The following is a 24,427-nucleotide window of genomic DNA, read 5'->3' as shown; positions in this document are numbered from 1 at the left end:
CATTTTGATCCTTTTTCCTGCAATGGGAATCTTTACTTATGTACCATCTAGTTCAGACAAGCTGTAAGTAGCATTTTCATTCACATGCTTTACAACATACGTTCCAAACCATCTTTTTGAGAACTTACGCATGATTGTGTGCTGGTTATCAAGGCTACTATCATACACTAAAACCCAGTCACCTTTGTGAATTGATTTGCTCCTGAGTCGATGTCGCTTATCAAAGTAGTCCTTGTTTTTCAACCTTGCATTTTTGAGTCGTTCTTTTGCAGCTTCAATGTCTCCAAGTCTTCTCTCTAGCTGCCTTATGCGCAATGCAAGGAGATCTTCCCTGCTAAGCCCCTCTTGCCAAGGTAGTACATTCCATGTGGGAATTGTACCTTCAATCGGCATCACTGGCTTTTGACCATACATTAGCTCCGCAGGCATGTAGCCAGTTACTGAGCTATGTGTTGTATGATCAGCCCATAAAGCATATGGTAACAGTTTTAGCCACTCACCAACTCTCCCTTCACAAGCCTTGGCCAAAGCTTTGATGATAGGAGGATGCCCTCTTTCACTCTTTCCATTGCCTTCAGGGTTGTAAGCTGTAGTAAGAGAAAGCTTGATTCCTAATCTAGAAAAGAACTCCCTTGCTTCTTCAGCATCCAGTTTACCTCGATCTGCAGTGATTTTTCCCACACAACCATAATGGCAAATCACCTCTTCAAGAAGGAATTTGCACACAGCTTCTGTGGTTTTATCTCTTTATGCTCTTCCTTCAACTTGGTTAGTTAGGTCATCTCCTGCAAGAACCAAGTATCTCATCTGCAAGAGTCCTAAAGGCATTGTGACTAGATCCACAACCCATTTATAGTGCATGGCTAGTGGATATGTAGGGTGCAATCCATCACGATGTCGGACATTTGAATACATTTGACAAGTTACACATGACTCTACAAATTGAGATACATCTTTATACATACCCTTCCACCAGTATTTTTCTTTCAACTTGGAGAAGGTTGCCCACACACCCCTGTGTCCAACCCATAGACTCTCATGAAACTCTTGCATGAGCTTTACTTGAGTCTCTTTTTTACATATAACCCGTTGTGGTGTAGCACCCTTTTGTTTAGGATGCTTCCACAAGTAACCATCCCTCAAAAAGTACCCATATGCTTTCCTGCATATCCTCCTGAATTCTTGTTCATACCAACCATCCTGTTTTGCTAGAGTACTCAAATAGCTTCCAATAAGAAGCCAATCACCTTCATGAAGATCTTTCAAGAACAATTCAAGTGTATTAGTCATGCAGACATAGTTACCTTTGACATGAGAGATGGAATAGAACTTTGTTCCCACATCATCTCCCTCATCAATCATCTGTGACTCATCTTCATACCTTGCCCTTGATAGCATATATGCCACTGTATTGTCTTTACCTGCAATGTGCTTGAACTCGGGATTTAAGGACTTAATGTAGGCAATCCATCGCAACATAGCAATGTCTGGCGTTGAGCAGCTTGTAATCATCCCAAGAAGTGGTAGACAATCTGTTTCTACAACCACACATGCACCAATTAGGTACTCTTTCCCACTTTTCAAGGTTGTAACCATACCCCATAACTCTCTCTTTATCTGTGGATAGTTTCTTTGGCGAGCACTTAGTACCTTTGCTCCAAATCTTACCATATACATGTGTCCTTCTTTGTCATCTTGCCCTATTTCCCATCCAATCCCTGAGGACTGGTGTCTATTGTCACAATTACTGGCCTTTGACACTCATAGTCTACCTTTCTCAAAGTTGTTGTTGACTGGAGCAACTCCTTTAGCTTTTTCATGGATTTTACATGTGCTTCTGTCCATTTAAACTTTTGATTCTTTCTAAGCATCTGATAAAGAGGATCAACTACATATGCATAATGTGGAATCCAAATAACATAGAAGACACATGCTCTCAGAAACCTTCTAACCTCAGTGATGCTAGTGCATGTTTCTTTCATTCTTTGGATGGCATCTACCTTTGTTGGACAAGGTTTCGTACCATATGGCCCGCACATGTGCCCCACAATGAGCACTTCATTGACACCAAACATAGACTTTTTCCCTGACAAGGTAAGATTGACTTCTTCCAACCTAGATAGAATTTTATCACAATCATTTATGTGATCTACCACAAACATGCGACATCCCTTGAGATCCAAAGCTTCATCTTTGTCACTTTCTTCACATCCTTTGATAGGCAAATCATCAATGAAAGGCATTGTGATTTGAGGAATAAAGTCACGTAAGACCTTATTCATCCCATTCATCATATGTGCAACTGAGTTGGTTGCTCCCTGTGGCAAGGTACACATCCTTATCAAACCCAAAGGTGTCCTCATGGTTGTCAAGTCTCTGCTTTCGATTGCAAGCTGAAATTGATCATACCCTGAGTAGAGATCCCCCATTGAGTAGATTGCCCTCCCTGCAAACGCCTCTGCAAACTCATCCACAATTGGACCTATACCTACATTTCTAATTGTCACCCTGTTCAGTGGTTGCATATCTTGGATGAAGCGTAGAGAACCATTCTTCTTTGGAACTATGAACCACCTGTTTGAGTATGGAGCACAAGAAGGCTCTAAGATTCCCATTTTGATTTTCTCATTCAGTAGCTCTACTAACTTTGGGAAATGAGCCTTTGGAATCGGAATAGGCCGTGGATTCCAAGGTACATGAGGTATTGTGAAAATTACCATAGGAGCTACAATAGAAGGATCAACACATCCTATCTCATGTGGCTCAAATGCAAAAGCCTTACCATGCTTTGAAAGCATTTCTTTGAAGCACTTTGTTTCCTCCTGTGTTAGAAACTCCTCACGACCAATCTGCAACTCTTAGAAAGACTCCTTTGTGAAGGTATGCCCAATATTTTTAGGATTCCTCAAACTTGGTTGTAAAGAAGCTTGCTCAATCTTTTCCCTATTGTTGGGTGGTAAGGGTGAAGCTACTGGTTTCACCTTCTTTGCTACACTCTTGTATTTAGTTTCAACATGGACTTCTGGGCCAACTGTTTGGTTTTCTTTAAAAGCTTCTATTACTTGATAAATTTCCATAGAGCAAACTTCCACAACTTCATTTTCAAGATGCAAACTAGACCCCATTATAGCATCAAGCTCACCCATAGTATCTACAAAAGAAACTTGTTCACACAAACCCAAAACATTTTAAGTAGGCTCTAGCAACCCACTCTTTTTCATGCCTATTTGTACATTATGCACATATTGCCTCTCACATCTCTTCAAATCTTCAAGTTTTGTAAAACATACTGATCCATTCCTTGTTACCAAGGAGCTCGTTGAGAAATTTTCACCTATTTTTGGATCATGCGAGACCCTTTTTCTTTCTGTACCACTGCAATCTCGCTTTACAATGGTACTTGGCCAAAACCCATCATTTCTCTATGATCATGAAACTCTTTGCTCACCTTTGGTAGAGGATGTTCTCTGAGGTTGTCACGATTTCTTTCATGGTTAACACAAACTGTGAGAAATTGGACAGCTCGTTTACCATCTTTGCTACGTATCCTAGCATATACTGAACCATCATCCATTACCTTTGTTTCCATTCGAACTCCCACGATGTAGGGTTGTCCAAGGATGAGATGATATGAAGATGTATCCTGTACAAAGAAGTTTTGGTCAATCTTTACATCACCTATTGTCACCTTCACACCTGGACATGCTGCATACAATTCACCGGATGAATTGTTTTCCACTTTTACCATCCAGCCATGATCTGTGTCCATTGGCCATTTGCACTTGTTGTAGAGACTCTTTAACATTATGTTTATTTCTGAACCATGGTCAATCAAGGCAACAAATGGCTCTTCAAGGTCACCTACCTCGACCAAAGTTTCTGTAGTATCCCTTGACCAGTGACTTCGTGAATAGTAGCTCCTAGGAATATCTTCAACTTCTTCATCATCATTTGAGAAATGCACTTGCTTCACTCTCCCACTAGATTGGTAGCATCCTACCACATCTCCATCCTCCTCCTTATTTTGCAGCTGCATCCCTTGTGTCTTTGAGGTTTCCCCTTCAACCTGTGGACGAGAAACTTCAGCAAGGGTTTGCCTCTTCCTCTTGATGATGTCAATGATCTCCTCATGGAATCCACGCTTTGCAATGCCAAGAACTTCTCCCAGAGTAAACTCAATCTTGCTATTCAAGATCCTTTCCTCCAAGACTTTCTTTAAATTTGTAGCAACCTCAATATCAGATTGTAGTTTATAAGTTGGGCCTTTTGTCTTACCTTTTGTTGGCTCTTTCTTCTTTCCTATGGTAGATTCCTCCATGAGTACTTCAGGTGGAGATGCTCCTTGTGTTGAGGGTGTTTGAGAGGAATCGAGTCGCTTCTTCCCCCACTTCTAGAAGCTCTTTTTGATGGTCCTTCATCAGCATTTTCATGTCTGCGGTTCTCTTCTACAATTGCCTCATTTTGTTGGCATTTTGTAATGTAGGCATGCACTGACAATGAGTCCACTGGATCATTCCATCTTGTTTCTAGACGTATGCAATCACCTGCTTCATGTAGAATCTCTTTTGTAAGCTTTCCCTTTTTAGCTAATTGCATGACCTTTGGCCAAATTTGACCATGATGGTCACTCACCTCTTCATCACAAAAATAATCAATTTTTACTCCATAAGTAGCTGCCTCAACTGAAGAGGTGGCATGCTTAGTTGCCATATCTTCAACTAAGGTTTGCATTCCCCCCTTCCCAAAGTTAGTTCTCAAGGGTAGACCTATCTCTCTTAAGTGGATTTTACCATTTTTAAAAAAGACAACATCTTTTGACAAAGCATCACTAAAATCATCACAATCCCTTCTTACATGGTCTGTACTATCACACCAAATACATCTATTAACAAACCCTTCTTTGGGCTGTTGTCTTTGCCTAGGAAGTGGTCCTGATGGTTGGCCTTTTTCTTCAAGCTTTGCAAGCTTCACCTTCAAGTCACGCATTCCCTTCACAAGCTCATCTAGCATGGACTCATCAAACTTAGGAGCGATAAAAGTAGGCTTTACCATTTTGTCAGAAGTTGAGGTGGAAGGACTTGTAGTGTTTACTACCATCTTGTTCCTTCTTCTTTGTCGTTTGGCAAGCAGTGAGACAGTACCTTCAACCTCATTCCAGTCGGTCTTTAGTCCTTGCTTAGCATCTTTATCTTCAAGAAGAAGCTCCAAATTTTCTTGAAACTCTTTACCTGCAGCTTGTAAGAAAAGATCTGTCTTCTCTGCATCTAGTGTGGCCCTTTCTATCCTTGTGAGTTGTGCATAGCGCCGCTCAAATTCCCTAAGTAGCTCTGTTATTGATAGTCCTTGCTTTGGCTTGACTACCCATTCTAAGAATGTCCTTTTGGTCACTCTATCAGAGTCCTCCATGAAATATTCCTCCTTTAAAGCTACTTTGAGTTCTTCCCAGTTTCTCCCATGCCCATCTTTCATTCCCCTAACATGTTCTCTAATTTCTGGAGCAACAACCAGCTCAAAGCTTTGAATAATCTCACCTTCTGACACGCGATGTAGCTCCATCTCCTTCACATACTCGCGTAAGTACTTGGTTACATCTTTGCCATTGAACTGATCCATTCTGTTGACGACCGCTTGTATGGCCTTTGTTGCTGAAATCTCCCTTCTTTCAGTAGCATGTTGTTGTTGCATGAACATTGCAAATGCTTGGAACATTTGCATTGTTGCTGGGTCAAAATGCATACCCTGTTGCTCAACATGATCGCCCATGGTTACCCACAAACTCTCACCCTGGCAGTTTCGCGTCGGGTTCACCAAAAATATGTCGAGAAATTTGCGGTCTTGCCAGGAAAGCATCGGGCTTATGGATGTGAGAGTTTGCGAGAGAACTCAACACAAACTATATGAAGGAGTTAAACCATAGATGCCATGAAGACTAGGGTTTGGAAAGAAGTGCAATAAAAGAAGACCCACTCTTTCTCTCTTGCACTCACACACACAAAGAAAGAACACAAAAGAGAATGTCAAAACAACACAAAGATGAAAACATCAAGGCTATGGTCATATCGTATCATGGGTAGTATGAAAGGGTTAATAGATTAGTTAATGGCATTCAATCTTGGCTGACCAAATAGGCTACGAATTGTTCTTTGGAATTGTAGTTTTGTGCTTACCATACTATATATTTTTTGTCTAGTGATTGGGATTAATTGTGTGTACAAATCCTCTTGGTTCATAGCAAGATAAGTACGCTTGCATCAAAAGAAAAATTATAGTCTATGAGAGGTAGTATGATGGGATCCGATGATAGAAGTATTTCATTGAGCCTTTCTGGGTCAAAAAGAAACACTATACGTTGTTGAAAGTGTATTTTACGGCTAATCCATACGCTAATTCTAATAGATCGTACAGAGTGAAAGCGATAGAAATTATCATCATGTGGATTATTCATCTAGGATAGTATGTGAGAAATGTAGATATGAGAGAAGTGAAGAGATAAGAAGTTTCCCTCCCAAGCCCTATTCTTGCCCGTAGGCAATAAGGATACTGCGGGGAGAGATGTACCTGTAGCAAAGAGAACCTAGAATTTGTAGAGAGGATGAATTACTAGGAATGAGAGAGATAGGTTTGGTTAAGGAGATGAGATTAGATACATATATATATATGTTGGATTAGAGATGAAAAAGAAAACAAGAAGAAATCAAGAAAACATCAATGTAGAACACATCTTACTTGACAAACCCTTCGGCACCATTATTGATGGAGAGAGAAGAAGAGTGGATAATTCCACTTTGATTGATACACCAAGTGCAAAAACTTCTTTGATTAGAGTTGATCTTCCAACGTTAGCTTTTTGCAAGAATGGCTAGTCTTCTTCTAGGAGAAAGTGTAGGCTTAGGCGTATGTTAATGGCTAAGTATAATTAAGCATTACTACACACTCCCTCATGAATTCCTCTCATCAATGGCTTGAATGCTTGAGTTCTTTTCAACGAAGAAGAGGTCCCCTTTTATAGGTGAAGGGAACCCCCAAGGGTTTACACAACAAGAGAAGAGCCAGTGTGAACAGAAACTGGAAAAGTTGGAAATGAGATGTCCCTGCATGATGTGGGCAGACTGGGGTCCAGTATTTTGATCATACCTCCTCAACCGTGGCTCCAAATAAAAAAGTAAAAATATGGGCAGAAACTTCAGCTCATTACCTACAACTTCCTTTTTATATGCATTTTCCAATTCGAATTGGAACCTTGTGCAAAAAAATCATAAAAATAGGGTCCATTTCTGGCAGCAAAAGTCTTCCTGTGGTCCCCTTAGCCTAAACTTTCATTTGATTCCAAAGGACACCTCATGCCATATGAAAGCATGGCATTGCTCCTTGACAAAGCTTTGTAATCATGCTTGCAATAATGCATTGTAAAAGGAGACTGTAATGTTGATGTTGATGCAGAATGGGCTTTTAGTGCAAAGTGCATTTACAATCCTGTTGTCCACGATGCATGCTTGTCAGTTGTGCTACAGATTCACATGTGTGGTATTTCAACAGTGGTGCTACAAAGCACATTACCTCACATCGTGAATTGTTCACCTCTCTCTAGTATGTCCCTCATGGGAATTCAGTCACTTGTGCCAACAATGCCTCTTATCCGGTTCAGGGAGTTGGAAAGATTGTGCTTAGTCCTGCAAATGGCAGTTCTTTCATACTTGTTGATGCACTTTATGTACCTGGGATCAAGAAGAATCTCTTGTCTGTATCTGCACTTGATAGAGTTGGACTTGTAGTCAAATTTGTGGATGAGAGATGTACAGTTCATGATCTCAGTTTTGGTTATGAAATTGTTGCATCTGGGCTTTTGTGTCGTGGGCTGTATAAGCTCACTTTATATGACAAGTGTGGACAAAATTTTGCAAATGCAGTTGCAGATTCAAGAGCTATTTCACATGCAAAACTTTGGCATGCATGTTATGGTCATCTAAATTTTGCAAGTTTGCTGCGTTTGCAAAAATCTGATATGGTTGCTTCTTTGCCACCTCTTGAAGCACCTGTCAAACATGTTTGTGAAGGCTGTATTTTGGGTAAGATGCAGCGTTCTAAGTTTCCAAAGGATGGTTTAGTTCGGGCCACATGAACCTGCAGCTTGTGGCATACTGATGTTTGTGGGCCCATGCAAATTCCGTCCTTGGGCAATTACCTTTACTTCGTGACTTTCATTGATGATTACTCCAGTCAAAATGGCTGGTGCACACTTTGAGTGACAGTAAATTGGATGCACCTTTGTCTAGTCATACTCATTCAGACTCTTGCCATGCATCTTATGCATCAGATTGTTATGTTTTGGCTGTGTCTAGCTTACATGATGTTGAGGAGCCTCTGTCTTTTGATGAAGCACAGAATTCGGAAAATTGGATGGTTGCCATGCAATCAGAATATGATGCACTTATAGAAAATGACACATGGACTTTATGTGATTTGCCTCCTGGAAAAAAGGCCATTGGTATGAAGTGGGTTTACAAGTTGAAACGCAAGCCAGATGGTGAGATCGATCACCATAAGGCTCAACTTGTTGCAAAGGGTTATGCACAACAAAAAGGAATAGATTATGAAGAGACTTTTGCTCCCACTTGTCGTATGACTACTGTGCGTTTTCTATGTGCATTGGAAGCTCATTTTGGTTGGGATATACATCAATCAGACATTGTTACTGCTTTCTTGAATGGTGACATATTTGAGGAAGTTTATGTAACACAGCCTCGCGGTTTTGTCAAGAAAGGACAAGAGGACAAAGTGTGCAAATGTAACAAGGCTTTGTATGGGTTGAAGCAATCTCCTCGTGCTTGGTATGAGAAAGCTGACACTCATTTATTCAAACAAGTCTTTCGTAACAGTCCAATAGAAAGCACATTTTATGTAAAGCATGCGGGTGATGTACTTCTCATTTGGTTCTTTATGTAGATGATTTGCTGATCACTCGACCAAATGAGAGACATATTGCTGAATTTAAGGCTAATTTGAATGTTGCTTTCAAGATGAAAGATTTGGGGTTGTTGCATCATTTCTTGGGTATACAGTTTAAGCAGTGTGATGGTGGTATTACCTTGTGTCAAAAAAGTTACATAGAGACATTCCTATGTAATTTTGGACTTGAGGATTGCAAACCTATTCCCACTCCCATGGAAACACGTTTGAAATTGAGTCTTCATGACGCTGGTGATCCTGCTAATGTCACTCTTTACCAAACTGTTGTTGGATGCCCCATTTATGCATGCATAGCCCAGGGTCTAAGCATTGGCAGGCTATCAAGAGCATTTTTTGCTATCTTAGTGGCACTTTATATCTTGGCTTGTTTTATCCCAAGGGGGGATCATTGCCGCCAGATTTACATGCTTTTTCGGACTCCGATTGGGCTGGTTGTTTTGACACGCGAGTGTCACAAGTGGTTTTTGTTTCATGCTTGGCAGTTCATGTATATCATAGTTGAGCAAGAAGCAACCTACTGTGGCCACTTCGAGTTGTGAGGCTGAGTACAGGGTAGTCTTCACAGCTACGGTTGAGTGTGTATGGCTCAGACGACTTATGGCTGATTTGGGTGTTGGACAAGACACTGCCATCACTATCTACACTGACAACTAGAGCGCATTGGCAGTTGGGAGGAACCTAGTTTTTCATGCTCGCACAAAGCACAATGAGGTGCACTACCACTATGTCAGGGAGAGGCTCTCAGCAGAGCAGGAGAGATCAGCTTGGTTTATGTGCCAACAAAGGACAACCTTGCAGATCTTTTCACAAAGGCATTGTCTCGTGAGAAGCTTGAAGCTTTCCGCAAAGCTTTGGGCTTACTCCCCTTTGTGGATTGATCATGTCCTCAGGGCATGGCACTTCCCTTTACTCATGTGCCAGCTCTCGTTCACCGCATCACTCCAAGGAGGATTTGTTACCATATACATGTGGTAGTGATGTGTGTGAACACACTAGGACCGCCAGGCATTTTTTCCCTCTTTAGGAGGTTTTTTCCCTCGTGCATTATAAATACGCCCATCAATCTAGGGCTATCTATTTTTCCATTGCACACTAAGTAACACACTCTCTACTATGTGCCTTGAGCTTCCTTCGTCTTCTCCAAGCTGTGTGTGTTTCTCTGCAACCGTAATTCCAACAAGAAGTGTCAAATTCTAGCAGCTCTAGGAATACGTGTAAATGAGGTAATGCCAACTCAATTAGGTGATGAGATGGAAAGTAATTTTTATTTCTTGTTGGGGTGGTTGCTCCAATGTGTGGAAAAGGGGGGAGAGAGAGAAAACTACATAAAGCTTGCAAGATAACTAAACGTCCAAAGCCATACCACTGTGAATAATTGAATGCCTTGATGAATACATTGGTAGAGGTGGCCTCCTTTTAAAGAGGGTAACACCTCTTGGCGTCCCCTTGCCCTCACGAGTGCATGCCTTCCATGTATACCCAATCACACATTGCCATGCCCAAGGGAGTTCATCTCTTCTGCTCTTTCTTGCTGTTGTGCTCCATTCTCCTCTACAATCCCACCTGTAGAATTTATTGTTCTCTATCTTGGTAAGCATAAATATTGTTTTTTGTGTCCAAAGAGCACAATTCTTGTAACAAAACTACAAATATTATCTAAACAAAATATGTAGAGGAAGATTCAAAAACCCATATTACCAGTCCTCAAAGTTTCAAGGGGTTGAACTTATTGTTCAAGATCATACGATGACCCTTGACTTCCAACTTATGAACATGGACCGTGCTGATGTAGTTTTAGGACGGGAGTGGCTGCATGGTTTAGAAAACACATTGCACACTAGTTATGAACACAACTCCTTATCCTTTATGGCAAAGGTAAACATGTGCTTTTGCTTGGTGAGAAAAATATACCATCTGCACCTCTTATATGTATAGCCGAGCTTTCTATTTTTCAAAAAGCAGATTTAATAGATGATGTCTTTTTGTGTTGTTGTTTGTCTCCAAGTCTTGTGAATTCTCAAGAGCAAAGTGCGGTGAATTCTAGTAATGGTATGCAAAGTGCAATGAATTCTACTGATAAACAAAGTGTTAACAAATCTAGCGAGCAAAGTTCTCTCAATTTTAATTCTATAGAGCAAGGTGCAACTGTTGTAAAACAAACATTACAGGAATTACAAGATTCTCCATCCCAACATAACTCTAGTTTACTTTCTCCTTTTGCACGGAAAAAGTTGACTCACTTACTCATGGAGTATAGTGATGTGTTCTCAAGTGATTTACCACCGGGTTCACCCCCTACAGGTGATGTGCAGCATGGCATAGATGTCTTGCCAGGCACTAAATCGGTGAGTAAACCACCTTATTCTATGAGTGGTAAAGAAGCCAAGGAGGTTGAGAGTCAGTTGACTGACTACCTCGCCCGTGGTTTCATTAGACCTAGCACTTTGTCTTGGGCATCACCAATTCTATTGGTAAAAAAGAAAGATGGTACTAAGCGCATGTGCGTAGATTATCGCGGATTAAACGCCATAACCATCAAGAACAAATATCCTCTGCCAAGAGTAGATGAGTTGTTTTATCAACTCCATGGGGCAAGATCCTGTACAAAGATAGATCTTCGTTCAGGATACCACCATGTGCGTATCCTTTTACATGATATCTCAAAAACTGCCTTTAGAACACGGTTCAGGCATTTTGAAATTTTCGGTTATGCCTTTTGGTCTAACCAATGCTCTAGCTACATTTATGACACTCATGGATAGTGTCTTACATCCCTATCTTGGAAAATTTGTTGTGGTTTTCCTTGATGACATTCTCATTTATAGTAAGACTGAAGATGAACAAATAGAACACTTATGATTAGTGTTCAAACAGCTACGAGCTCACGTGTTGTATGCTAAGCAAAGCAAGTGCGATTTCTTTAAAACAAAGATACATAACCTCGGTCATGTGATCTCTTATTCTGACATCAAGATGGACACTAACAAGGTCACTGCCATTCTTCGATGGCCACATCCCAACACAGTTGAGGAGCTTCAAATATTTTTCTTCAAATATTTTTAGGCATGGTTGGATTTTATCGACAGTATATCCGTGACTATGCCAAAATCACTGTTCCTATGACAGATCAATTTAAAGCAAAAGGTAAGAACTTTTCTTGGGAAGAAGCCCAAAAACGCAGTTTCGAACAGCTCAAGGTAGCTATAGCCACTGCTCCCATCCTAGCAATTGTCGACCCACTTAAGCCGTTTGTGGTAGAGACTGATGCTAGTGATAAAGCCATTGGTGTGGTACTTCTCCAGGAGGGAAAACCTATAGCCTTTGAAAGTAAAAAGTTAGATAGAGCTCAACATAATTATTCTATTTATGAGAGAGAGCTCTATGCCATAATTCATGCTTTACGATAGTGGCGACACTATTTATATGGTATCGAGTTTGAAGTAGTTTCTGACCATGAGAGTATCAAATGGTTTACTACTCAAATAGATTTGAAGGGCCGTAAAGCTAGATGGACAGAAATCCTTCAAGATTATGTCTGTAAGCTACGATATCGCAAGGGGCGAAATAATGTAGCAGCGGATGCACTAAGTCGGACGCCTCAGATTAATTCACTTGCTTTCACGGAACTAAAGAGTGGATTTATGGTGTCATTACATGGCAAGTGTGCACAAGATCAATCATATGCTAAAGTGTGGAGTGCAATTTTAAAAAGGGATCTTTCACACTCACATGTCTCTGAACAGCCAAATCAACATGTCTCTGCACGTGCAGATAGAAACTCCAACACCCCTACTCAGGAAGAGCTTAAGCGATGGAAGAATCTTTCCATTGATGATGGCTACTTACTCCACGAAGGTAGAGTATGTGTGCCAAAGGACTCAGACACTATATTTGAATGTCACGACAGTCCAAGTGTTGGTCATCCAGGTATTCGTAAGATGTATGCCTTAGTTCGACGACTATTTTATTGGCCGAGCTTACATCATGATGTTCAAGAGAACGTACTAAATTACCAACAGTGCCAAGTTAGTAAGGCGGAGCGCCTCAAGGTAGGTGGCCTTTTACATCCTTTAGAGATTCCACAAGGTAAGTGGGAGAGTATCTCTATGGATTTTGTAGTAGGACTACCTACTACAAATCGTGGCCATCATGCCATTTGGGTAATTGTAGACCGTCTCACAAAGATGGGTCGATTCATTCCCACTAAGACTACGGTTAAAACACCAGAATTAGCATGTCTATTTGTAGAGCATATATATAAACTCTACGGTCTTCCAGCTAGTATCATTAGTGACAGAGATCAAAATTTTGCTAGCCACTTCTGGAGAGCTGTGTTCCAAAAGTTGGAAACTAAACTTAATCTAAGTACGATTGATCATCCAGAAATGGATGGTCAAACAGAAAGAGTTAATCAAGTGCTAGAGGATCTGCTACGAGCGTATGTTCGCAAGAAGCAAACCAATTGAGAAGACTACTTACCTATATTGGAATTTGCTTATAATAGTTCAAAGCATGTGACTACAGGGTTTAGTCCATTTATGCTTTTATATGGATTTCAACCTAAATCACCCGTTACGGTGGGGTTGGCTAAGGAGATACAACAAGCGAAGGATTTTCTCCAAGACCATTTTGACATGTTCTGAGTTGCTCGACAGAATGTGAAGCAAGCTCAAGATCGATATAAGAAGTACGCATATGAGCATCATCATCTTGCTACTTTCAAAGAAGGAAACAAGGTTTTCCTCAAAGTTCCGAAGCATTCAGAAAGTCTGAAGATGGGAAAAGTTGCTAAACTTTCACCACGCTATTGTGGGCCGTTTACCATTCTCAAACGTATAGGTCAAGTGACCTATAGTTAGCTCTCCTAGAGCACTCACGATTTCATCCTGTTTTTCATGTTAGCCATTTACGAAAACAGCTAGGACAGAATGATAACGCCAAGCATTCCTCATGGCCCGAAAAGATTTTGGATTCTCATGAGCTTCGCACCAGAAATCATGTCAGACGACAGGTGCTGGTAAAATGGCTAGATAGACCTGAAGAAGGTTCTACATGGGAGAATGTCTCCGCACTTAAGAAATGTTTTCCTATGTTCGTTTTCAAGGACGAAAACGATTCTCCAAGGGGGGGGGTAATGTAAGGACATGGGTCCTATGGGCAAGGCCACCGGCACGGCCGGACAATGTGTACGCTAGGGGGAGGCTATAAGATAGGATGGTTGGGTGGAGACTAGCACACGCATTACCCCCCCCCCCCCCCCCCCCCCCCCATAGGGTAGCACACAATATGATGCACCAACCGATGCCGAGAGTGCAAGGCTCGGCTCCTCTTGTAGCGTGGATGACCCATGTGAGTAGTAGCTATGCTCATATAGGAGAGGGCACAATGTCTGGATGAATTTCTCGCATGAGGTACTGCTCTTTCCAATCCAAATGAATGCCATGCACGTCTCTCGCTTTGCCCCAAAGGCACACACACACGCACATGCTTCTACTGACGTGTTTCCATGTTTGCAACTTCTCTCTCTCTCTCTCTCTCTCTCTCTCTCTCTCTCTCTCTCTCTCTCTCTCTCTCTCTCTCTCTCTCTCTCTCTCTCTCTCTCTCTCCCCAAATAAATTTCTAGCGCACAATGTCTGGATGAAGTTCTTGCATGAGGTACTGCTCTTTCCAATCCAAATGAATGCCATGCACGTCTCTGGCTTTGCCCCAAAGGCACACACACACACATACATGCTTCTACTGACGTGTTGCCATGTTTGCAACTTCTCTCTCTCTCTCTCTCTCTCTCTCTCTCTCTCTCTCTCTCTCCAAATAAATTTCTGAGCTTTATGCGAAACTTTCTTATGTTCTCATTGGTCTGGATAACCACCTAAGGAGATATTGTGCATGGCAATCCAAATAGCTTCACAATGCTTAGGAGGGAGTGGGGACTAATCTACGGGCTTGTTCCTCTTCCTTCGCTCTAAGCACGGCAGTGTCCTCTTCGTGTTGCCTCTCAGTTTCATCAATATCATCTACATCATCCTCCTCCTCATAGCTAGGGTTTGACTTGTGTGCACATTGTGTGTGTTTGCAGATAGTTGCAGCTTGGAAATCTGCTTGTACACGTGCATTTCCATGCCATCAAAGTGTATAACATGTCCATTGTTGCGATTGGCTGAATGATTTTGCATGTGATTGTTGTGAAGATCACGCCTCGTATTTGTGTGGAGCACACAACCATTTTGCATATCTTCTTGTCCTGCATCGATGCAAGAATCATGGTTGTGGGGAGCTGCCCAGTTATCCAAGTTTCTGCCATTGTTGCCAACTCCATTGCCAGTTCCATTGCTACAAGAAACACATCCATTGTTTTGCGAAAAAGGGCTTCCTCCATTGTGAGCAAGGAATCTACCACTGTTGAGGGTCATCCCCATCTCTCTCTCTCTCTCTCTCTCTCTCTCTCTCTCTCTCTCTCTCTCTCTCTCTACAATGGCCCGGACACTCTAATAGATCCACCAACATTGTAGCAGTTTGGTCTCATAGGTCATTTTGGCCTTTTAAAGCCATTTAATATAACATTTCATTTCATCTTTGTGTGTGTGGACGCTTGGAGTTCTTTGGCCAAACGGTGAGCAAATGCATGGGCAGGGAAAGGCGTCTCTCTCTCTCTCTACAGTTATCATGGGAGAGAGAGAGAGAGAGAGAGAGAGAGAGAGAGAGAGAGAGAGAGAGAGAGAGAGAGAGAGAGAGAGATGAGGACCTATTGCATTCATTGCTATGATTGTGCAACCTACAACTTGTCTAGTATTCGTTGTCCTTGCTCTCTAATCAAATCATGCATGTTTAGATTTTCAACCACGTTAGCATTTACTGTTATTATTGTGCATTATAAGAAACCATAAGCGATTTACGAATGCCAAGCTTTACAGTAAGGTTGTTGCTTTTGACGCTTGCAATTTGTGTGACGAACACCGACCAACCACTCCTCTTTAACACCTTGAACCACCAACACTGAGCACTCGTAGTGATGCTTAAGAAGAAACCTATACCCTATCGCAGTTTGCCATGTGTGGTGTCATGCTTGCCTTTAGTAGTCCTATGTATGGTGTAGTGTGAAATTAGTGGGGAAGGAGTTTCTTGCTTCATGCTAGAAATCGGCTTTCCCCTACTTTTTGTGTCTTCTACAAGGCGTTGCCAAATTATCGTTGCCACTGGTTTGCATTGTCTTAGATGTGATTGTTCTATCGCCTCATGTGTTGCTGGTTGTTGTGTGTGATCGACCACTTGTCGATTGTACAATTTGAAGAGAATTGGGAGAGTTATGCACATGTGAGTGTGGAGAGCATGCTACTAATAAACTTATGCATGCTAGTACTCATAAACTTATGCATGCCTTTTACATTGCTAGTACAATAATATGAGCTTGTTTGCCAAAAAGGATGTAACAAATGCTACAAAGAGGTGGAAGATAGCCTGCACCTATGGTTTTAATGTAAAGCAAATGAAGACATTTTAAGGGCTTTGCAGAATATCACCAACCAAATTAATCTAAAAGCTATGGACTTCAAGGTATTCATATTGGGAAGCTGCAGAGGGCTGGACATCCCATTATGGAACATTTGGAGAGGTTTCATGCTATGATGTATATGGAATCAGAGTAATGCAACTGTATTCAAGAACCAGTCTGTTTACCCAATTTGGTTTCTAAAGCATGACTTAAAGCTCTCTGCCCTTACTCTTTGTAATAAAGTCCAAGAAGCTCTCCCTAAGGATCTTTCTGTCTCTTCCATCCTACAATCAATCAATAAGATAGCAAAAATGGAGATCTGTTGCCCCTATGTTCTACCATCCTGCTAGAAGCAGAATGTTCAGTTTATTATAACTTGATCCTCAATAGTAGGCTTTCCCACCCCTTTCTTGTGGGAACTCTGTACCTTGCCGAGTCTTTTTTTTGATACATTTCTACTCCTTCCCCAAAAAAAAAAAACTTTTGGAGAGAATGTGACCTACTTAGGGAGGTGGAAAGAAGGAGAGATAGGGAGAGGTGTTAAGCGCTTTGACCACCATTTTGGCATATAATGCAATACGTTTTTAGTTGGCCAAAAATAGGGTACCAATTTTGTGCTTTAAAACTTTGAGAGAGAAGAAGAGAAATTTTTATCGTCATATTAGGAACAATCCATTAGACCTCATATATCTTTTTGACGAGTCTTGAGCTAAAGACTTGCAACCCAAGACACACACACACACACACACACAGAGAGAGAGAGAGAGAGAGAGAGAGAGAGATTCTATGGTTTGTATGTTTTTATAGGCGGAGGGAGTGTTAACACTGCCTATATTTTCCAAACTCTTTGGCATGAAGACTAGGAGTGAGGTACAAATGAGAAGCACATGTAGACTCTCCATGTTTCCAAAGGACATAAGCTCATTGAGGGAGGATCAATGGTTGGGATGTGCATGGCGGATGTGGGGCAATTGCAACCTTGGATCAAGTTGGTGAGGTTGGGATGGTGGACTACCCACAAGGTGGCTGATGAAAATCGTATATCCCCCACGAAGGAGTTAGGAACCTTGTGCGAAGTAATGAAGAGGGTTTATTAGGATGTGATCACGTGTGAATGAGTTATCGGTAATATATAATTGGTGCAACTATGCCAAAGTCGGCATAGTTATAAGAAGACTCCATAGTTGCATATATGATGATTACTTGGTGCATGTGTGACCATACAAGAGACACATTGATCTCAACAAGTAGGTGATAACTATGCATCGTGTGACCACTGCCTCACTCTTGTGCAAAAGTTGTATGGCACAAGTTGGGGTTGACCATTGGCAAAGGGGCAAGAATCTTTTGAATTAAACAAAAATATTCAAAATGTAGGATTTCCTTAGAGCTGAGTCACACCTAGAGGTAGTGGGGCTAGTGGGGGAAGGTACGAGCCCAACTTTAGAAATTTCACTTTTCTGTGTAGGACCATAGAAGCTCTGCTAATACTTGGATATGGTAAAGGGGCCAAGTTAAGGCTGCCTAAGCTGCGCCAGAGATTGCAGAGCCCATCGTGCATCGTTTTAAGCATGGAGGAGCGGAAAACGAAGCTTAAGGTGAGATCTACATGTAGGAAAAAACTGAGCGTGATCAGGAGTGCAGAGACGACGCACGACATTGCCAAAGATCTCTAGTGTAACAAAATTGGGGGTTTGAAGCCAGACACCTCGGCGGGAGTAATGGGCCATTTTGCCAACAAGGCTTGATCTCGAGATCTCACGATGGAGATTGAAAAGTTTCCCGCTCTAATTACTCTCTATTCATGTCCTTATATTGGTGCAAGGTGATCTTAAAATGGGGGTTAGTGAGGGACCCAACTTTTTATTGGCCCCTTTACCCTAACCACTTCTTTTTCAAGAGATAAAGCTACAATTCTGGAAAATAACGTAGAAGCAGGTATAGCTTTGGCCAATGAGCATGTTCCTTTTCGCCAATGTTTTGTAGTGCAAGCTATTTTTCTCAACGGGTGTGACCCGAGGGCATACTTTTTTCTCTTTCCCTCGCTACACCTAGTGTGACTCAACTCTCACTACAGAACTGAACATGCAAAATGGCGTCTCAATTGTAAATGATTTGTTGTGTGGTGTATAGGAAATAGATAAAACCTGGCATATGCAACGTGCACAAGGTGTGGAGGATCATCATATCATGTGTGTCGTCCTCTCTTGTTGTGTAAACTTCATGCAAAAAGTGCCCCTGCTCGCATGTTTTCCTTTTAATGATGCAAGCTCTTTTCACTCCCAGGCCCCGCTAAAGTTAGCGGGCCTCACCTTCACATGCAGAAGAACTTGTAAGTGGAATCTTGGGTCTTGACTGCTGTGATAGCGATAGCTGATTCGTGCGTGCGTGCGTGTGTTAGAGAGAAGGAGAAGAGAGGAGGAGAGAGAGAGAGAGAGAGAGAGAGAGAGAGAGATTGATTTCGTGTATTGGTTGACTCTCTTCGTCTGCTTACATGATTTTCTGCATCCGGGCAATGGACATACAGCTATTCTTCTGTCATCTGGGCAGAATTTTTGGGTTCGGCGAGACATTGAGCTACGAGAGAATGTGGGTCCATTTGTGATCTCAGGTAGCTCCTAAGTGCTTGGCTTGCTGTGGACTTCAGCTGATTAGAGCTTGGTGATCTTCCATGCTTTCACTGTGAAACTAGTGTCCAATTGTGGTATTAATGGGAATTAACGTTGCATTCAATCATAGCAGAGGCTAATAGCATAGATCTCATTAGGTTATTATTGCAGAGATTTTCTGCTGAAGAGCAGGTACATTAACATGGGCAAAAAAGGTGGTTGGCTCAATGCTGTCAAGAAGGCTTTCTCTCCTTCAAGAGATGTCGAGAAAGAGGTGAAACCACAGAAGGACCGACAACCTGTGAGTGGATCGCATCGGCTAGAATCAGTACTTCTTGTTATTGCTCAATAATAAATCTTGTTGTTGAAACTTGTGAATATCATACATGTGTGTGTATGTATGACTTATGTCTGATACCTATATGACTTTAGAGATGATAGCTCACCAGTTTAGTGGTCTTTTTCACATGGAATAAGCATTGTAAGAGGGAGGCAACAGGGCAGTGGGTAGGGATGTCCGATTGAGCTTTGAAGCTCAATCCTTGCAAGTCTTCAGCCATAAGAGAGGATCACCGCTGTGTTACAGTATTGTTCCATTTCAATGATTGAAGGTGGTGTGATTATACTAACCCATTAGAAAAAGGGTTTTTGGTAATGAGCTCTACCTTCACATGAGGCCCTGTGAAAACAAATTACAATGCAGCCTCTACCTGCGATTTTAATCTTTTCTCATGTATGCAGAAGAACTTGGCCAGAGAGAGGAAGAGATGGGGATTTGGAAAATCCCCACCGCCAGGCGAGGCTCTCATGGTACAACAAGAAGCATATGTAGATGCAACTTCAAGGAGCGAGAAGATGACCTCGATCTCAGAAAAGTCAATGTCAGTGGCAGAGGAGGAGCAGAACAGCCATGCACTTGCTGTAGCAGCTGCAACTGCAGCTGCTGCTGAAGCAGCTGTTGCTGCTGCCCAGGCTGCAGCTGAGGTGGTAAGGCTGACAGGAGGTGGGCCCCATTCTTCCTCATATTTTTTGAGCCGGAGCAGGGAAGATCGAGCAGCTTTGAAGATACAAGCCGCCTTCAGAGGCTATTTGGTATGCTTTAAAATTTATATTTTGGCCTTTCTTGCCAGACGACTTCTTAACAACAATTTGGTCATTTTAAGTGTGTGTTTGTATGTGTATTTGTATTTTGAAACAAATCAATTATGTAGTAACCTTCCTTAATCAGACTCTTTCTTTGTCTCTTGATTTATGTGCAAGTGTGTTAACTTTCTTGATTTACATGGTACACACACACATTCATGCACACACACACACACACACACACACACACACACGTGTGTGTATGCAAAAGCATCAGATATGAAAAGCTAGCGTCCAAAGACAAAATCTGCCAAAAATTCCGGCATGTTCGTACAGGTGCCATGTCATCATATTTTGAGGTTACAAACTTGTCCGACTTGATCTAGCCACTTTCGGGTTCTTAAAACAGGTTCTCTTCAGATGAAATGCCATGTGCAAGAATCTGCGTAAGTTTTAAGGTTTGTTGCTTCTTGACTGGTTTCTTCATAGCAGGGGTCCATAGTAGGGGTCCAAGCCCATTCAGGGCAATGCCACGTCAACAACTTGTGACATACCAGGGGCCCAAGCCCATTCAGGGCCATGCCACGTCAACAACTTGTGACATACCCCCCTCTTGAAAGACGAGTAATTGCCCTCGATTATGACTGTAAAATAGACAATGACAAAAACTAGCTCAATAGACACCGACTCTATGCTCCCATGCACCAGACTGCATACATCTAGCACTTACACAAAGAAACAAAGTCACTAAACAATTACATCACATTTTTGTCGAGATTCTGTTTACTAATCATGATTATTGTAACTTATTTAGCAATCACATTCAGACTGCACTGATGTGTTCACGGATGTCTATGCTTGATTGCCAAGGCAAGAGCCTCCTGCATAGGCACCGAATCAGCTAATCACTGATTCAAAGCAGGTACACACCCTAACATGATGATTAGAGAGATTTCTCGTGAGAAATCTCGCCTAAATCAATGGGCAAGTCTTATGTCCTACTCACAAGAGAGGAGATCTGGTCTAAGACATCGTCGGGATGGGTGTCCGGTGTCCAAGCGGACGTAGTGTGAACCTGACCTATGTGGTCGGCTACTATTATAAAAGGGAGGCCAAGGCCTCATTTGTAGTTATCAACCTCGAGTGCCAATGGTTAGCCCGTGAGGCTAGGAGCGCGCAAGGTCACCTCGAGGAGGTGAGGTCGGGTGGTATGGGACGCTCGGACTTACATGTGCATGCCTACGTCCTCGGACGCTGGTCCAGCATGGGGGTGCTGCCGGATGGTGGCTATGGTCGAGTGGTTCGTCCGATGCGTGTCTGTAGGTGGTCCGTGTAGCAGGGAGATCCTCTCCACGTGCTCGTTTCATGGTATCAGAGCCGGCTTGGCTGCAGGAAGGACCACGTGCACACTTACAGATTGGTTCGAGTTGGATAACCTCGATTTTGCGTAATTTCTATTGACTAATTGCTGAAATTGTTTGTTTTTCTTCTTATAAGTATGTTTGCATGTGAAAATTAGCGTTCTTTTGCTGATTTTTTATAAAAATCAGCAATATGAAAAATGGGAATGCTGAAAATCAGAAGCTTATTATTAATTTTACTAATTATTGATGTAAATCAGTGAATTCTTTATTAATTTACTGATTTTAGAGTAAATTCAGCATGCAGTAATTTTCTTGAAGCTCAGAGAGAGAGAGAGAGAGAGAGAGAGAGAATTTTCTCTCTCTGGTAGTGTTGGGGATTGCAGAGAAATCGAAGTGGAGATTTTGCAAATGTTCCAATGTGGAGAAGTATGCTGCGCGGGCATCTGATGTGGGCTGCGTTTCATGTGAAGGCCACAAGTGGGTATGCGCTTCGCTTCTTTTCTCTCTCTCCCTGTGTCATCTGCTGCCTTCGCTAGCGCTCGATTTTTTTTTCGCTTGGAGCCTTACATTGAGTTTCCCCCCCCCCCCCCCCCCCCCCCCCCGAGAAAAGGATCCTTCTATTAGTTAATGAAACTGCCCTTAGGGCTACAACCTCCTCTACAAGAGAGGACTACAACAATCATGATGGGGAGACTCTCCCAATGAAAAAACAACATATGTACAATGAGGCTAGATCAGGGGATGGGAGGAGGGAAGAGCCACACAGGTGGACGGTAGTGCCATCGGAGCACACCTTGTATCATGGTGAAGAATGGCCCAGGACGCCAAAGTCGAAGGAAAGCCTATCTGCGCTCCCGCATGCGGTCAAAACTGCCCTGGAGTCTCTCGAACTGTCCTCTGAGAGTATGAAACAGCTCAAGCCAAAGATCCCGAAGTCTCTGCTGGTGGTACAGGGCGAGCCTCGAAGATGTGGAAGCAACGGGCCCGCCAGATGAACCAGAGTGTCAGGCCACTGATGAGCTCCCAACACACCTCTCTCTCACTGCACCACTCCTATGGAGTAAGCTCCGTGGGGCAGGCTGGAGTGTAGGTCGCCCCCCCTGCATCACTATCATCCTGCTGGTGGATGATAGCTCAAACTGAAGTGCCGGGCCCGTGAGAGTGGACCAAGCAGCTGCCCCCCAAGTGCACTGCCGAGCCGTGGAAAGAGCGGACATCAGCCGAAGAACACGAAGCCACACCTGCTGTGCCAAGGGACAGTCCCAAAGACAGTGATGCTGACTCTCCACAAGATGGTCACAAGCTGTGCATGCGGACGAGAGGCCACTATGCACCAGCCAGCTCCCAACTTGGGTCTATGATCCCAAGCCCTCCCTGGGAACAAGGAAGAATGATGACCTGCCAAGCCACTTTGGCACGGGCTGTCAGAGTGTCTCGCCCTGACCAAAGGAAATTCCTGATCAGCCGCTCTACCTGGCTGATACAAGAACTCGAGAAGATCCAACAAGAAGTGATGTACCACATAGTAGCCATTAGCACCTGGTTGGCCATTACAACTCTGCCAGCCAAAGAAAGTTGTGCGGAGCTCCAATGTAACAACTTCCTCCTGATAGACAGGAGGAGGGGAGCAATTTGCTGCTCGAGAGACAAGTCCAAACCAACCTGACAGCCCAAGTACCGAACTGCAGTTCCTGGGGGAATCCACCTGAAACCCTTGCGTGGCATCCAGTCGGGCACTGGAGCACTACCAACCGAGAAAGCCACTGTCTTTCTCCAGTTGATCAGTGCGCCAGATGCACAATAGAAGGTCTCAAGAGCCTGCTCACACCTGTGAAGGTTGGCCTCCTGGCCATCCAAGTACAAGGCTGAGTCATCAGCAAACTCAGTGTCCAGTAGCTCATCTCCCCGAATAGGGAGTGCTAAGCCCCGTAAACCAACCTGCTGCGACACCAAAAACCTGCTCATCGCCTCAGCATAGAACAGAAAGAGGAAGGGGGCAAGAGGGCAGCCCTGTCTGATCGAACGCGTGAGCATGAAACGATCACCTCTACCTCCTGACAAAAGTAGCTGACTGTGTGCCCGTCTGTACAAAGCTGACACCCCTCTGATCCAAGCATCTGAGAAGCCCATCCTGCGTAGAGTGCCCTCTAGAAAGCCCCAGTCAACTCTGTCGTAGGCCTTCTCAAAATTGAGAAGGAGAATCACCAGATCCTCACCACGGAGTCGCGCAAGGGCAGAAGCCTCCCAAAAAGTAAAGATGTTGTCAAGGATACTGCGCTCCTTGACAAAACCTGTCTGAGTCCCATGTATAAGGCTCTCTAGAAGTGGCTGGATCCTCAAACTCAGAGCCTTGCCAAGAATTTTGTAGGCTGAGTTGAGGATGGTGATGGGGCGCCACTGTCGAATCTCATCCAAGGAGCCACCCTCCTTGGGAATGAGGTAGATTAGACCCTCACTCATGCTGTCAGGCATCTCTCCTGTGTGAAAGATGTACTGAAAAGCACTACAGAGATCTGGGCCAAGCAAGTCCCAGTACACCAAGAAAAAACTGGGAGTCAAGCCATTCTCACCTGGACAGCTACCACGGGGGAGTGCACTAAGAGCCGTGTGCAACTCCTCAAGATGAAGTGGCAGCTCAAGCCTCTGACACATCTCCTCAGTCACAAGGCAAGGCATCTGTGCCCCCACCTGCTCCCTGCATGCATCCTGACGCTCTGACTGAGGCCTGCAGACAATAACTCACGGTAAAAGTCCGTAGCAACTGCACGCATGTCCTCTGGCTCTGAAACAACTGACCCGTCGGGCCTCCTCAACTGACTGACCTTGGCATGCTTATGTCGAGGTCCCACTGCCTCGAAGAAAGCACCAGTCACTTTGTCATCCACCTGTGTCCACTAAGATGCCTGTCGATGGAA

At 43.1% G+C, this 24,427-nt stretch overlaps 1 protein-coding gene across 3 annotated transcripts in view; it reads left to right on the top strand.

The window, feature by feature from the left end:
• Positions 1-18,638: 18,638 nt before the first annotated feature.
• LOC147446249 (protein IQ-DOMAIN 3-like) overlaps positions 18,639-24,427 on the top strand; it is a 38,179-nt gene continuing 32,390 nt past the window's right edge. The window contains exons 1-4 of one of the 3 annotated variants that reach the window (XM_086525507.1): positions 18,639-18,788; positions 18,984-19,067; positions 19,237-19,366; positions 19,807-20,157. In XM_086525507.1, coding sequence (XP_086381633.1) covers positions 19,268-19,366; positions 19,807-20,157 — 450 coding nt within the window. In that variant the 5' untranslated portion in view covers positions 18,639-18,788; positions 18,984-19,067; positions 19,237-19,267. Of the gene's footprint in view, positions 18,789-18,855; positions 19,118-19,236; positions 19,367-19,806; positions 20,158-24,427 lie in introns of those variants that run through there. The other 2 variants (XM_086525509.1, XM_086525508.1) reach the window with 2 other exon arrangements.

The sequence above is a fragment of the Adiantum capillus-veneris genome, chromosome 12, assembly GCF_014529385.1.
Source record: "Adiantum capillus-veneris isolate H3 chromosome 12, ASM1452938v2, whole genome shotgun sequence".
Lineage (NCBI taxonomy): Eukaryota > Viridiplantae > Streptophyta > Polypodiopsida > Polypodiales > Pteridaceae > Adiantum > Adiantum capillus-veneris.
Note: the sequence above shows the minus strand (reverse complement) of the source record. Positions and strands in the feature narration are given on the sequence as shown.